Here is a 14,534-nt window from a genome sequence, read left to right as displayed (position 1 = left end):
TTATAAATTCATATTTGACCTTGAACTTGACCTTGACCTTATTATGGCCAAATCATACATCTATGGATAGGGAAATTGCTCCTCTTTCCAATGGTAGGGTTGAATCTGGATTTAGTCATTACCTTGAATTTATTTTCCGGTAATTAGCATTTTCCGATAAATTCATATTTCCGATAAATCGTATAAAACATCGGTAAAAATGAAAATATACACTTTGACTACTGTTTTTGATAGGGTTATGGTATTTACTCTTGGCTACAAATTATTTTATTTTTTAAACATTAAAGGGATTTTTAGAGGCGTGTGCTATGTCAGACCCCTGGCGATTTCTATACCCAACTAAGAGAGAATATTCTTTCTTCTCACCCGTCCACCATACTTTCTCGCGAATAGATTACTTTTTCTTGGACAAAACCCTACTCCCCTTGGTGCAGTCATGTGTCTACAATAGTATAGTAATTTCTGACCACGCCCCTGTAACATTAGCATTAGCCTTCCCCAACCATAAGCCAAATAGATTCCCTTGGAGGCTTAACTCACTTCTATTGTCAGAGGAGGCTTTAATTTCTTTCATTAATTCACACATTTTTTTAGAAACCAATTTGAATAATGAAACCTCCCCTTCTCTGATTTGGGAGACCATTAAAGCCTACATGAGGGGTCAGATCATTTCCTACAGTGCCTCTACTCATAAGGCACGAGTAGAAAGACAATCGCAACTCCTAAAACTGATATTGGACGCAGACAGAGTTTATGCTTCTGTCCCAACTCCAGAGCTTTATTCTATTATTATTATTAGTGTGGGTGACCTGGCGTAGCAAAAACCAGATTTTTTTGCATCTCCCCCCTTGTTTCCCGATCGCCACCCAGGCCACAATTGTCGACGGAATTACACAATATTGCACAGAACCCTTCATATAACCCTTCAAGTGCTCATATTAAAGTGACTAAGCTTCATCTCTTATCGCTTTCTTTTAATCATCGTGAGACTGAAGGATGCGTCAGCCCTCATTGTGTTGACCACGCCCATAGTTTGGCTCCTCCCCCTTTGTGTATCTTTTGAACCGTTTGTCGTAGAGACTTGCGGGTTGTGTCATTGTACTCAGTAGGGATGTCCTCTTTCATTGGTCTATGTTGACCACGCCCCCTTGGTTCGCCCCCCCCCACCTTATCATTAGGCCCCACGCCTTTATGTATCTTTTGAACCGTTTGTCGTAGAGACTTGCGGGTTGTGGCTTTGTACTCAGTAGCTATGTCCTCTTTCATTGGTCTATGTTGACCACGCCCATAGTTTGGCTCCTCCCCATTTGTGTATCTTTTGAACCGTTTGTCGTAGAGACTTGCAGGTTGTGTCATTGTACTCAGTAGGGATGTCCACTTTCATTGGTCTATGTTGACCACGCCCCCTTGGTTCGGCCCATCCCCCTTATCGTTAGACCTGCCCCCTTTTTGTATCTTTTGAACCGTTTGTCGTAGAGACTTGCGGGTTGTGGCATTGTACTCAGTAGGGATGTCCTTTTTCATTGGTCTATGTTGACCACGCCCATAGTTTGGCTCCTCCCCCTTTGTGTATCTTTTGAACCGTTTGTCGTAGAGACTTGCGGGTTGTGTCATTGTACTCAGTAGGGATGTCCTCTTTCATTGGTCTATGTTGACCACGCCCGGCGGTGCACAGGCATCACCCACACTTTCACAATTTCCCCCGCACGGAATTGTCTAGTTATTATTTTTTTCTATATATTTGTTGGTGTTTTGTTCAGTTTTTTTTCTGTTTTGTTTATATGTATATGTATCACGTCCGTAGTGTCTACTGTAATGTCTAAAAAAAACTGTAGTAAAAATATCAAATATAAAGTACTAAAAAGTTAAAGTAAAAACTTTTTTTATTGCAAGGGATAGACCAGGCGTCTCAAACTTATTCCATCATTGGCCAAGTTTTCATTTTAACTACACATTGCACCAGGTGAGTTGAAGTGGTGAACCAATTAGTGAAAGCATGGGTATGGGCGGGTTAATTTCCCTTGATGGGTATTTGATTGGCTGTTTTAAAATAAAATGCTGCCACAGGATTAATAACGTTAACGTTAGTTCCGCCAGAGAAACAAATATACTAATAAAAATTGATGGACCGGCAAGATTTGTACTTTGTACTTTGTAGGTCTGCATTTTAAATGTAAGGAGTAAGAAGTACGTTTTTTTCTCTGAAATGTAATTGAGTAAAAGTACAAGTATACAAACCTAATAATACTCGAGTAAAGTACAAATCCCCAAAAACAGTACTTAAGTATTATAACAAAGTACAATTACTCAAGTACTTTACACCCATGCTGATAGGGCGTACAGACCCTCATCTGCACCTTTGATCACACTGCCTTCTTGCTCATTATGCGTATATTCAGAGTTAATTATATTTTTGACACTGCTTAATTGAGTTATGAGTGAAATTGAACTTGTCGATAAATGTTTTATCTTGTGACCAAGTTTCAGATGTTAATGTCGCTCAGTTTTGGAGATATGGGGTTTTAAAAACTGCAGTAACTACAAAAGCACACTCAAAACCCAGGCAGACCGCAGTAACTTCCAAACAGTGAAACTGAGAAAAATGGCTTTAAAGTTTTTTGACTTGCCATCCAAAATGTGTTATAGGTAGATAGATGATAGTATCCAGATGTAACATGTATTAATGAAGTAATCTTTAGGCATACAAAAATATGACGTAATTATTTTAATTAAAAAGCAGATACTGCACTCTGCTGCACGATTTCCTTAAATAATTATACAGGTAATGTACAGGCAAAGTGCAGTAACTTCAAATACAATGTTGTTTTCCCTCCAGCTTTCATAACTTAACCTAGCCATTTTGAAAATGAAATTTAACACCTGAATATATTGGAATGATGATGATCCAAATAAAATGGAGGTTAAGTTATGAAAGCTGGAGGGGAAACAACTATTTGAAGTTACTGCACTTTGCCTGTACATTACCTGTATAATTATTTAAGGAAATCGTGCAGCAGAGTGCAGTATCTGCTTTTTTGGGGTTAATTAAAATAATTACGTCATATTTTTGTATGCCTAAAGATTACTTCATTAATACATGTTAAATCTGGGTACTATCATCTATCTACCTATAACACATTTTGGATGGAAAGTCAAAAAACTTTAAAGCCATTTTTCTTTTTTTTCTCTGTTTGGAAGTTACTGCGGTTAGCCTTGACAGGGCAGTATAATTTGATTGCCTTCTACTATTTCCATGCCCATACCTGTACCTCCCCTCCCCCTCCCCATACTGCTATGATGCCTGAAAGGGATCAATAAAGGAGAATTATCTTATCTTATAGTTCGGTTGGTTTGGAAACTCTGCTGCGGACCAAACAACAGAGCCTGAAAATGCGAGTCTTGGTTTGCTTCCAAGTGAACCCTGGAGCCATTCGTTTGAGGTGTGAAAGAAAACTGTACCAAAAGTAGGAAAACACCCCAATAATCACTCATTCATTTAATGCATCTGATTGGGCATTTTTTGTTGACTTTCCTGCGTATATTTTCCAAATATGTGATTTTTCATCATCATAACGTTATTATTTTTGCAGCTGGTGAATTCGATTGATTAGCCAAATAATACTAAACAGATACCTTGCATGCATAGGTCAGGTGACAGTAGCATATGGTGCATAATGATGAGCAGGTCGGCACCTTGCATGGTTGCCTCTGCCGTCGGTGTGTGAGTGTGATGTGAGGAACAAAGATTGTAAAGCGCTTTGGATAAATGAGATAATATAAATGCACCATTTACTCTCCCCCTCCCTCTGTCTCTCATACACATTCATTGTCTCTTTCTCTCTCTCTGGGGCATCAGATGACAATGCTTTGGGGTTGCTCATGATTATGATAAGGCACAGGGCAATGGGGGGAAGGGATACAATAAAGGATTCTGATTAGGGCTGGACGGTATGGTCTAAAATGTATATCATGGTATAATTTGAAGCATAGACTGTAACGGTATATATCATGGTATATTCATTTATCTTAAAATGTCTATATAATGCTTCTGAAGGGATAAAACACTGGCAGCTATTACTGTACTCTTGTATTACTAGGACATATTTCACATAGTACAGAGGTATTTTAAGAACATTTATTGTGCAAAACTGCAATAGAAAAATGCAAAACCTTTTCTCAAGTTACTTCCATCTCTGAAAAACACTGTTACATTTCAACTGGCCTCGCGTCTCGCTCTGCTACTGAGATAACCCCTTATCTCCACGCACCTAGCGTGCACGAGAAACAAAAACAAATGCACCCACTTGCACGTGACCGCGCCACCCCCATGCGTCCCTATATGACGCCGGAAGTGGTCACGCCTCACCCTTCCTCATTTAGTTTCCAAGCGGAAGCAGCTCAGATGCACTTCTTGAACTGGAGATTGTTATGGAGCGGAAGGTGAAATTACACAATGTTGGGTATTCGCCAGAAATTCACCAGCCCCCGGAACCTTCTCGGCACATCATAACAGCGCAGCGGTCCTGTCCTGGGTTTTCCTCGTCTCGTGACAGCGGACCGAGGGACGTCGCGCAACGGTTAGCAGTGGAGCTAAGTCGTGCACAGGTAGGGCCTGCGCTATCAGGCATTGATACTAGCATGGGTAATACTGCTCGTTGTCTCGTGAGATGGCCGAGTGATGTATTGACGTGGGGGGCGAGATATTTGGATGAACGTGGTCTTCATGACACACTGTTTGATGTTTTTCCAAGTATCCTAGCGCGCAGCTAATGCTAATGCTACAATGTTGGGGCGCCGTTCCCCATGTACCCCGCCGAGGGCTGTCTTTACTGTCTTCCCTCCTTTTAACCATTCATGCTGACGGTCAATCGGTGTCTAATGTTGGGGGTTTAGCTGGGGCTTTTTTACCCTTTCAGGGCTCAGGGCAGGTGTGCTTTTTGTGAATCTATGAATTGAAAATGGGGGTCCCTGATGTAGACAGGACTAGCGTTTTCTCTGGTCTGCATCCCCTTAACAATTGTGTGTGTTGGGCTAGCCCATTCTGCAATATGTTAATAGAGTTTTCGTTCATTCTTTCATTTATCCCTTCATGGGTGCACACCGCAGTGGAGGTTGTTACATGACTACTAGTGAGGCAGTGCTTCAATAGTAGTAGACTTTGGTCAGCAGCCACCACTGGTGTTCCGTGCTTAGTGAAGCACGTGGCATCAGTCCTTTGCCCTGACATGGTGGAACGGTGTCCCGCCCGGCAGACGCCATGAGGCGAGTCGGTCCGGCAGGTGGCTGGTGGGCTGATGAAGCCTATACCGCCACGGTACGGGATTTAGCAGCGACTGGCAACATTGCTCAATTGGCTGCTTTTCTGTCAAAAATGGTGTCGGGTGGCGGGGCCTTAGGGCCAGCCGACGTCAAAACCATCGAGCGAGGTTTTGAGGTTATTCAGCTTTTGACCTAGCCGCAAGCTATAACCGCAGGGAGGGCTAGGATGCTGTCAACGGTTGTTCACAGGTGTCTTTGGTTGGCAATCTCCCCTTGAGGAGGGAAGGGGTCTCCTCCTCAGGGCTCCCCTTTCCACGGGTGGACCTTGGTCTGTCCACGAAGGCGCAGGCGGTATTTGACCTGAGCCCCACGCTGCCCGACACCGTGCAGCCAGAGGTGAGAGCACGGCCTCGCCAGCGGCTGCGGCGAGGCCCCCGGCCAGCGGCCATGTTTACCCCGCCTGAGATACCCTGGACACAAAGAAAACAGGTGATCACAAGGCCGACAGCCTTGGCGGCCCGAGGGTTCGGCTATATTAGATGGGCACGCCCTAATTCTTTTTTTGCCATCTAGCTGTATCTAGAACGCTCTCCGGTTACTCCCCCCCGCTACACTACGGGACACAGGGCTCTGATTTGTTCCCTTTGGCTGCGGGCCGCGTTCTTCCAGTGAAGAGTAAGCGGCCCCACATTTCGCTTCTCAAGGAGACAGGGGCTGACACCCAGTTGCTAGCTAGGCCTACTTTAACAATGCTGTGCTGTCAAGCGGCTCCCACACCACACATCCTGCGTCTGTGTTTGGTGAGCCTGGTGTTGTATCTGTCGACGGAGCAGGGTTCCCTGTATCTAAAAAATTTTGTCAGAGGGGGAACTCTAGGCCCAGGAAGTCGCAGCATGGGTTCCCCCCAACCCCGCCCTCGCCAGGCCGGGTATTACGTTAGTGCCTCCCCCGTCTGGACTTCCGATCCCGCGGTGGTCAGCAGGCACGTGTAATTTGGGTGGTAGTAATATCACTACAGGGCTACGGTGTATAGAGACCCACCCTATCGGGCAGTGTGAGGACCACATACCATGCATGTCCAGCTGCAGAGCAGGCTGGCCTCAGCAAGCTAAGCCGGGAAGATGCTCAGCGGGGGAGTCTATGTCACCAGGGGTGATGGCCGCTCCCCCCGTATCAGACCGGCCCTTCTGTCGGGGTCCCCCCCTTGGGTGCGATTGCCTCGTTGGTAGCGGACCAGCGGTACTTGGCGGCGGGGGCGCTTTGGAATTTTACCACGTATGGCTGCAGTAGTAGCCATATGTCGGTGTGGATGGAGAGAACGCTGAGGGCAGCGCTTGTGTTACAGTTTACACACCCCCGCCCTCCGTTTTTGGGTTTGGTACAGACTCTGTTATCAGAGTCCGCGGCAGTGACAGCCCTGGCCGAGGAGATTCGTTCTCTGGCGGCGAAGCAGGCCGTTGTGGTCCCATGGGAGGACGCGATGTGCTGCGTTTCCTCCCGATATTCTCTGGTGCCCGAGAAATCGGGGGGCGGGGGGTGTCAGACCCATACTGGACCTGTCCCATGGAAGGTTCAGAATGTTGACCGTCACCCACCTGTTAAGCGCTGTCAGGTGGGGGACTGGTTCACCTCCATAGACCTGTAGGATGCGTATTCGCATCCCGATCTTCCCTCCTAGGACATACCTACGCTTCCTTTTCAGGGCTTAGCATACGAGTACCAGAGGCTGCCGTTCGGCTACTCTCTGGCTCCTCGCATCTTCACCAAGTGCGTGGAGACCGTGCTGGGGTCTCTGCGTCGTCAGGGGATACGAATTTTATTCTACCCTGGACGACGTTCTGGTCCTCGGCCGGTCAGAGAAGATCACCAGGTCTCATACCAGGCAGGTGGTGGAATTCCTCACAAGCCTGGGTTTTGCTGTAGACTGGAAGTAGAGTACTCCTCTTCCCAGTCAACGGGTGGAGTACTTGGGCTTATTTCTAAGCTCAAGGTCTATATGGGCATCCCTCTCAGAGCGGCGGCGAGTGGAGGTTCTCAGCTCGGGAGGGAGGTTCCATCCTAAGGCGGTTACGGCGCTGTCCGTGATGCGCCTGCTCGGTATGATGGCATCTGCTCACTCTGTGGTCCCTCTTGGCCTCCTCTTCATGAGGAGGATACAGAGGTGGTTTTCCAGTATGGAAATAGACCCGGTGAGAGACAAGTGGAAGCGGCTGAAGGTTCCCATGTCAGTACTGGGGGACCTCGCCCTCTGGGGAGGGCCTGGGGCCCTCACCAGCGGGGTCCCCATGGGCAGCAGGCTGTCACACATCACGGTCTTCACCGACGCCTCCCTCACGGGATGGGGGGGACGTGTCGGGCCAACGCAGTAGGGGGCAGCTGGCAGGACCATGCTGCCCGGTCTGCACTACATTTCAATGTGTTGGAATTGAAGGCAGTCCTTCTGGTCCTCAAACGGCTCGGCCACCTTGTGGTGGGCAAGCATGTTTTTATCAGGACGGACAACACAACGTCAGCGTCGTATATAAACAGACAGGGCGGCGGTTGAGCTCTGGCTATGGCGGTTTCTCAATCTGCACAGCCTGCGGGCTCTCCACATCCCCGGCAGGGAGAATGTGGGTGCAGATGTGATGTCGCGGGGCGGTCCTCACCCTGACAAGTGGGGACTACGTCCAGACATAGTCAGACAGGTCTGGGACCGATTCGGGGAGGCCACGGTGGACCTGTTTGCGAGCAGACAGTCCCACCAGTGCCCCTTGTGGTTCTCGGCCAGTCGGAAGGACAACCCCTCTCTGGGGGTGGATGCCTTCTTGATGTATCCGTGGCCGCCCGGGATTCTGTACGCATTCCCCCCATACACCTGATAGCTCAGCTGTTGGGGTGGGTACGTCAGGAGCGCGGGACTTTGATCCTGGTCACGCCGGGCCGGGGCTCAGCTGTGTGGTGGCCCCACCGTGGCCTGTTCCGTGGTCACCGCGGGCCCTCTCTCAGGCACGCGGAACTCTGTTCTGCCTCCTTTTCTGGGGCAGCCTCTAGGCTTGGCTGCTGAATCTGGTGGGGATGCGTCTTGACTCTTCTGTGGTTAACGCCATCTGGAACGCGCGCGCTCCGTCCACTACTGCGGCTTACGCTGGGAAGTGGCGTATGGTCGAGAGTGGGGGTCAGACCATTGTTCAGCCAGCACCTCCGCTAAATGCGTGGGTGAGCCATGTGCTCTCTCGGTGCGGCCTGAGTGCCTGTCTGTTTGGGCCGATAACGGGGCGACTCTGAGGCCTAATCCGGTCTTCGTGCCAAAGAATATTCTGAGCTCTTTTCACTCCAGGGATATTGTGATTCAGGCGTTTCATCCTCCTCCTCATGCTAGTGGGTTGGAGTCGAGCCTTCACCTGTCGTGTCCTGTCCGTACACTGGGGGTTTACCTTAGTCGCACGCAGGGTCTCAGGGCTTCCGATCAACTGTTGTTTGTTAAATGCCTTAAATGCCAAAACTATTATGGCAAGGTCCGTGAACAAGTGGAACAAAACTCAGTACAATTAAACACTATGCAACGACCACTGCAAACGTTGAGTGAATCGTCAAGTAACGTTAACGTCATTGCTACTGCTGTGACTTAGCTGCTGTAGTCTACCGGTCACAAGGTATAGTCAAAATCCATACCGTAGCACAAATTCATACCGTTTATACCGTATACCGTTTATACCGTCCACCCCTAATTCTGATTATATAAAAGTTGGATTTACTGCAAACAAATTCTCCTAGTCTGGACTCGTTAGAACTAGATTTTGAAGTGACAGCCCTACTGCCAGCTAAAAGAAAGGCAGTCCAGTCCACATCAATCAACAAAAGCCAAGTGATTGAAACCATGTGGCTCTCTAACTACCGACTAGCATGCTAGTGGAATTGAATTGTAATGCTAGGTAGCAAGTATTACGTGGACAATGCAACAGCGATTAATATTATTTAATCCATAATATTTTACCACACAGCCACCAGACAGATTGATATGCGCCTCATTCCTCGAGTCTTAAGCAGGTCATACGCCGTGTAGGACCTTTTACTGGATTCTATCTCCTTGCTCATGTGAGACTGCAAGACCTACACACACACACACACACACACACACACACACACACACACACACACACACACACACACACACACACACACACACACACACACACACACACACACACACAAAAGAGAGGGAGGAATGGAAACTGTTGAGTGGTACATGGAATTGAGATAGCCCAAGTAAAAAAAATAGTGTGTATTTTTAGTATGCTAAGTCTGTTAAAAGTACATTTCTAACTGTACTTTTCCAAGAGTATACTTGCAATGTGTTTTTGGTACTTACCTATGTAAGTTATGTGCTTTTAGGTAAACTCCATGTTTAGTATGACAGTCATTAACTCTTTCACGGCCAGCTATTTTCCTCATCCTGTTCTAGCTAGCTAGGCCACGCTTTAAAGATAGGGATGTGTCACCTTGTTTGTAGAGCTATATCTATATTCTATATTCTAGCTATGGATACAATACTATGGTCATTTGACAGTAACTATCTTCTGTTATCCCGTGGTGAATATAAGTATAGTTTCGGAGTGATCCGGGCTAATAGGCTGAGTTATAGGGTGCAATGTGAATTCTACTAAAAGCATTGGCGTTTCATCCCTGGACACGCTACTATTTCCAAATCAAATGTATATAATAGGTATTATGTTTCATCATGAATGCATGAAAGGGGGGGGGGGGTTATCCACTTTTTCTCCTTCTTTTTCAGTTTTTCTCCCATCCCAATTTAGTCGTGCCAATTCCCCCCTCCCCTGTCTTGATCGTTGCCCCCCACTGGTCGGTCGTAGGGAGGGTTGAAGAATCTATCGCATGTCCCCTCCGATACATGCAGAGTCAGCCAGCCACATCTTTTCACCTGCCAGCGCGGACTCTCATTGGCGAGGTATAACGTGTGGGAGGCTCACACTACCCTCGACATCTCCTGTCCTTGCTGTGCAGGCGCCCTGACCGACCTGTAGGAGTCGCTGTTTACAACGACCAGATTACCACCCATTGACTTCCCTCCCGCTGACTCTGCCAATTGAGTCAGTATGACGGCCGGCCCAAGCCGGAGGCAACGCTGACGTCGGATTCGATACCAGTGTCTCACGCGTTGGTGGCGAGCGATTAGACCGCTGCGCCCACCCAGCCACACCCAGGGGGGGGGGGGGTAGTTTCTGATGCTTTGATTGCCAGTAACGGCATTTGTTGTGAACACTACACACGCTGATCAGCTGGATCGGTATGAAAACATTGTACGATCAAGCTGGAATTGACGTCAGATAGTCCTTACCTTTGACCGGGGCTATTCCAAAAAGAATATTCCAATTGTTTGATCGCCATCTGGTCCATCTGATGTCCATCTGGTCCACGACATAATCCAGCACAACACATGCATCGAGTGTCAAGTACACATTTCAATGTGACCGAGTGAACCTCTAGGCTACCCTGTAGTAAAAAACTGTGCTGTAAGTGTAAAAAATTGCTGTTTAACACTTTGGGTGCCAAAAACGGCTTAATAGGTTTCTGGGCCCCGACCGTAGAGTGCCAAAAAACAGCTTTTTTACGTTTCTGGGTCGTTTTTCCTTTTTTTTTTATATTTTTATTCATTATCCATCGAGGGAACCTGGTGTTACCATAGGGAATAAGTCTGAGATTGCCAAAGTGCAATACCGGCCGCATCCAGCTAGACGGCGGTATTGAGCAGCCTTTGAAACCTTGTATCTTGGCCTGTGCGTCGATCTAATTTCTCTGGTCGGCTTTTAATTTTTTTTTGTAATGGGAGTGGTTATAACGGTCGGATTGAGAAGAATCAAATGCTCCCGATGCATGATGTGTGGTGGATTATGTTGGCGACACGATGGACATCAATACTTGGAATCGCAATCAGATAATTGGAATATTCTTTTTGGGGTACATCCTAGTCAAGGTAAGGGCTATATGATATCAATCTTGCGTTGATCCAAGCATGTCTTCACCTTGATCCGAACGTGTGTGTGTAACGTTAGTCCACAACGTATGCCGTTGGTGATGATCAAAGCATAAAAAACTACCCCCCCCCCCTTTCACGCATTCATGATGAAGAATAATACCTATGATATAGATTTGATTTGAGAATAATAGTGGGTCCAGGCAAGAAACAGCAACGGTTATAGTATAATACACGCACAAGGCTATTCCTCAGCATTTCGGGAATTACCCCAGACCGATCTAAAAACATACTTATATTCACCACGGTATAAGGCGCAAATGTATGCATGGAAAAATTATAAATTTTTTGCATCTTGACCGGAAGAAAGTCACTGTCAAATGACCATAGTATTGTATCCATAGCTATAATATAGAATATAGTTATAGCTCTACAAACAAGGTGACAGCGTGGCAGTGCATAGATGGGGCCCGAAAACAGCGTGGCACCCAATGTGTTAACAAACTTCCCCGGCAAAAGTATAATTGTGTTTTACTTGGCTGGTTGGTAGACAGACAGACAGACAGGCAGGCAGGCAGGCAGGCAGGCAGGCAGGCAGGCAGGCAGGCAGGCAGGCAGGCAGGCAGGCAGGCAGGCAGGCAGGCAGGCAGACAGACAGGCAGACAGACAGACAGACAGACAGACAGACAGACAGACAGACAGACAGACAGACAGACAGACAGACAGACATACAGACAGACAGACAGACAGACAGACAGACAGACAGACAGACAGACAGACAGACAGACAGACAGACAGACAGACAGACAGACAGACAGACAGACAGACAGACAGACAGACAGACAGACTACCTGCAGGGTAATCTTCTCAACCATCTCTGGCTTGCCGTTGATGCGTGCTACTCTATGCAGGCTCTTCAGGGCTTCCTCTGGACGACGATTCAGAACTAGCCAACGAGCGGATTCGGAATACCACCTGGCCAATCACAAACAAGCACCACCAACAGCCAATTCAGTGTAAACTCAATCTAACGGTGCATTTCATAATGACTGCCACATGGTGGAGCAAATTCCTGACCTCAGACACACATGCACGTCATACACACACACACATCCACGAGTATGCACCGCAAAACAATTATAAACTGATTGAATATAGCTTAGCTTTCTTGTAGCTCTTTCTATGAAGACTGTGTCTATGATGCATTATAATCAGAAAATAACACATTGTCGTAATCATAATACAGTATAAGTATATTTGTAATCAAGCATACATGGGAATCATGTGTTGTAACGAAGCTCATAGTATATTATGTTAATATTAATATTATTCTTTCCCCATTTATTTAATTTATTATTATTGGTATTATTATTATTATATGACATATACATAATTATAAAGCTTCTGGGTAATGACTATTAAAAGCATGTGTCGAGTACTTTTTACTGAGACTTGCAATGTATTTTTGGTAAAAAAAATAAGTTTAAACTTTAATTTCGACAATGTGCCAGGTGTCTAGTGAATAAAAACACAATATAATTCACAACATCAATGGAACCCTTTAACCAGTTCAGAGACTATATGACAGACAATTAGACAAGTAGTCTGTAAATATGGCTCCAACTATTCTTATATCCAAATATATAACACACACACACACGCACACGCGCACGCACGCACGCACGCACACACACACCACACACGCACGCACGCACGCACGCACGCACGCACGCACGCACGCACGCACGCACACACACACACACACACACACACACACACACACGTAGATGTGTTTGACTCTGAAAATCTTAAAGGAAAACTCCAACATTTTGGGAAATTAGCTTATTTAACATCTTCCCTGGAGTTAGACAAGAAGATGCATACCTTTTTTTGTCTCTGTGCGTGCATTTAGCTTAGGGAACAGTCGCTCCGTTAGCATAGCTTAGCTTCATCACTGGAAGTGAGGCAGATCCGGAGCCTTACAGTGTATAGTTTGATTGATTGATTGAAAAGTTTATTAACAGATTGCAGAATACACTCCAAATACAACTCCAAAACGTTCATGTAAACATGTTGTGACCTGTGTATTCACCACGTGGAGAAATAAAAAATAATTGAATTAGACAATTACGTTTTATAAGCAAATACACTCTGAACTATTTTTTTGCCCAACCACTCCTCCCTGAGCGCAGCCAGTGATTTCAACGTGACGCCGTGTTTGTTTACATTCTCATTCATTCAAAAGATCCGAACCGATTGAAGTTTATGGATACCATGACTTGAAATCCTCTTACCTTGACGATTAAAAGCCTCCCCAATTTAGAAAACAGTAATCCAATGGCTGGTATATTGTTATACCGGACGCTCTGAGCTAACCGGAGCTAACGCAGAACAGGAGGATGGTAAAGCATATATAATGACTTCCTTTCTGGGGTTGTCAAAATAAAAGTGCGACGTTTATAGCAGCGGAAAACGTTTATTTTGTACATTATCTAACGTTAACACGAACCTAAACTAACTTTAGGTTAGTTGTAACGTTAGTTTAGGTTCGTGTTAACATTAGATAATGTACAAAATAAACGTTTTCCGCTATTATATTATCGCACATTTATATATATACATATATTATCTTTCAAATGCCCGAGTTCAATTTGGATTTAGTATTACCAGGCGTGCATAAGAACAGATAATGAAATCTACTCTATACACAGTAGCTTTTTTATTTTTATCAGGGTGGCACCATTTTGAAACGAACTTCAAATCTAATTGTTGCTACATGCTAAAAATGGGGAAGATAAACTAACTGCGCTTCAATATATGTGACCCGACGTGGCCAAACATGACTTGTGGCGGCGAGATACAAGCATCAGAAATCGTGAAAATGTCTCGCACTTCAGAAATATGTAAAAATCGCAATATTGCTTTTTTTATTTAATTTTTATCTACTTTTTCTCCCATTTTCTATTTTTCTCCCATCCCAATTTCGTATTGTCCAATTCTACCCTCCCCTGTCTCGAACGCTGTTAGGCCATGCCTCCCACAGGTCGGCTGCAATGTGGACCAAGGCAGCTGTTGCATCTTTTCACCTGAACATCGCGATCTCTCAGCGGCGAGGGTCTGCGTGGGAGGGACACGCCGCCCTCGTTGCTTCCTGTTTCTGCTGTGCAGGGCACCAACCGACCTGTAGGAGTCGCTGTCCACAGCGTCCGATCCCCACCCACCAGCTTCCCACCCTACTGCCAATTGTATTAGTATGAACGACCAGCCAAGCTGGTAGCAATGCCGAGAGCTGGACTCGAAC

The 14,534-nt window shown here is 46.0% G+C and overlaps 1 protein-coding gene across 1 annotated transcript in view; it reads right to left on the bottom strand.

Annotated features, from left to right (window-relative positions):
• Positions 1 to 14,534, bottom strand: part of oatx (organic anion transporter X) — a gene marked incomplete at both ends in the record, with an annotated part of 131,603 nt that overhangs the window by 34,501 nt on the left and 82,568 nt on the right. The window contains 2 exons of the mRNA XM_084336608.1: positions 9,236 to 9,351; positions 12,085 to 12,208. Coding sequence (XP_084192734.1) covers positions 9,236 to 9,351; positions 12,085 to 12,208 — 240 coding nt within the window. The remainder of the gene's footprint in view (positions 1 to 9,235; positions 9,352 to 12,084; positions 12,209 to 14,534) is intronic.

The sequence above is a fragment of the Notolepis coatsorum genome (assembly GCF_963971535.1).
Source record: "Notolepis coatsorum genome assembly, chromosome: 19".
Classification (NCBI taxonomy): domain Eukaryota; kingdom Metazoa; phylum Chordata; class Actinopteri; order Aulopiformes; family Paralepididae; genus Notolepis; species Notolepis coatsorum.
This window is presented reverse-complemented; position numbering and strand designations above follow the sequence as displayed.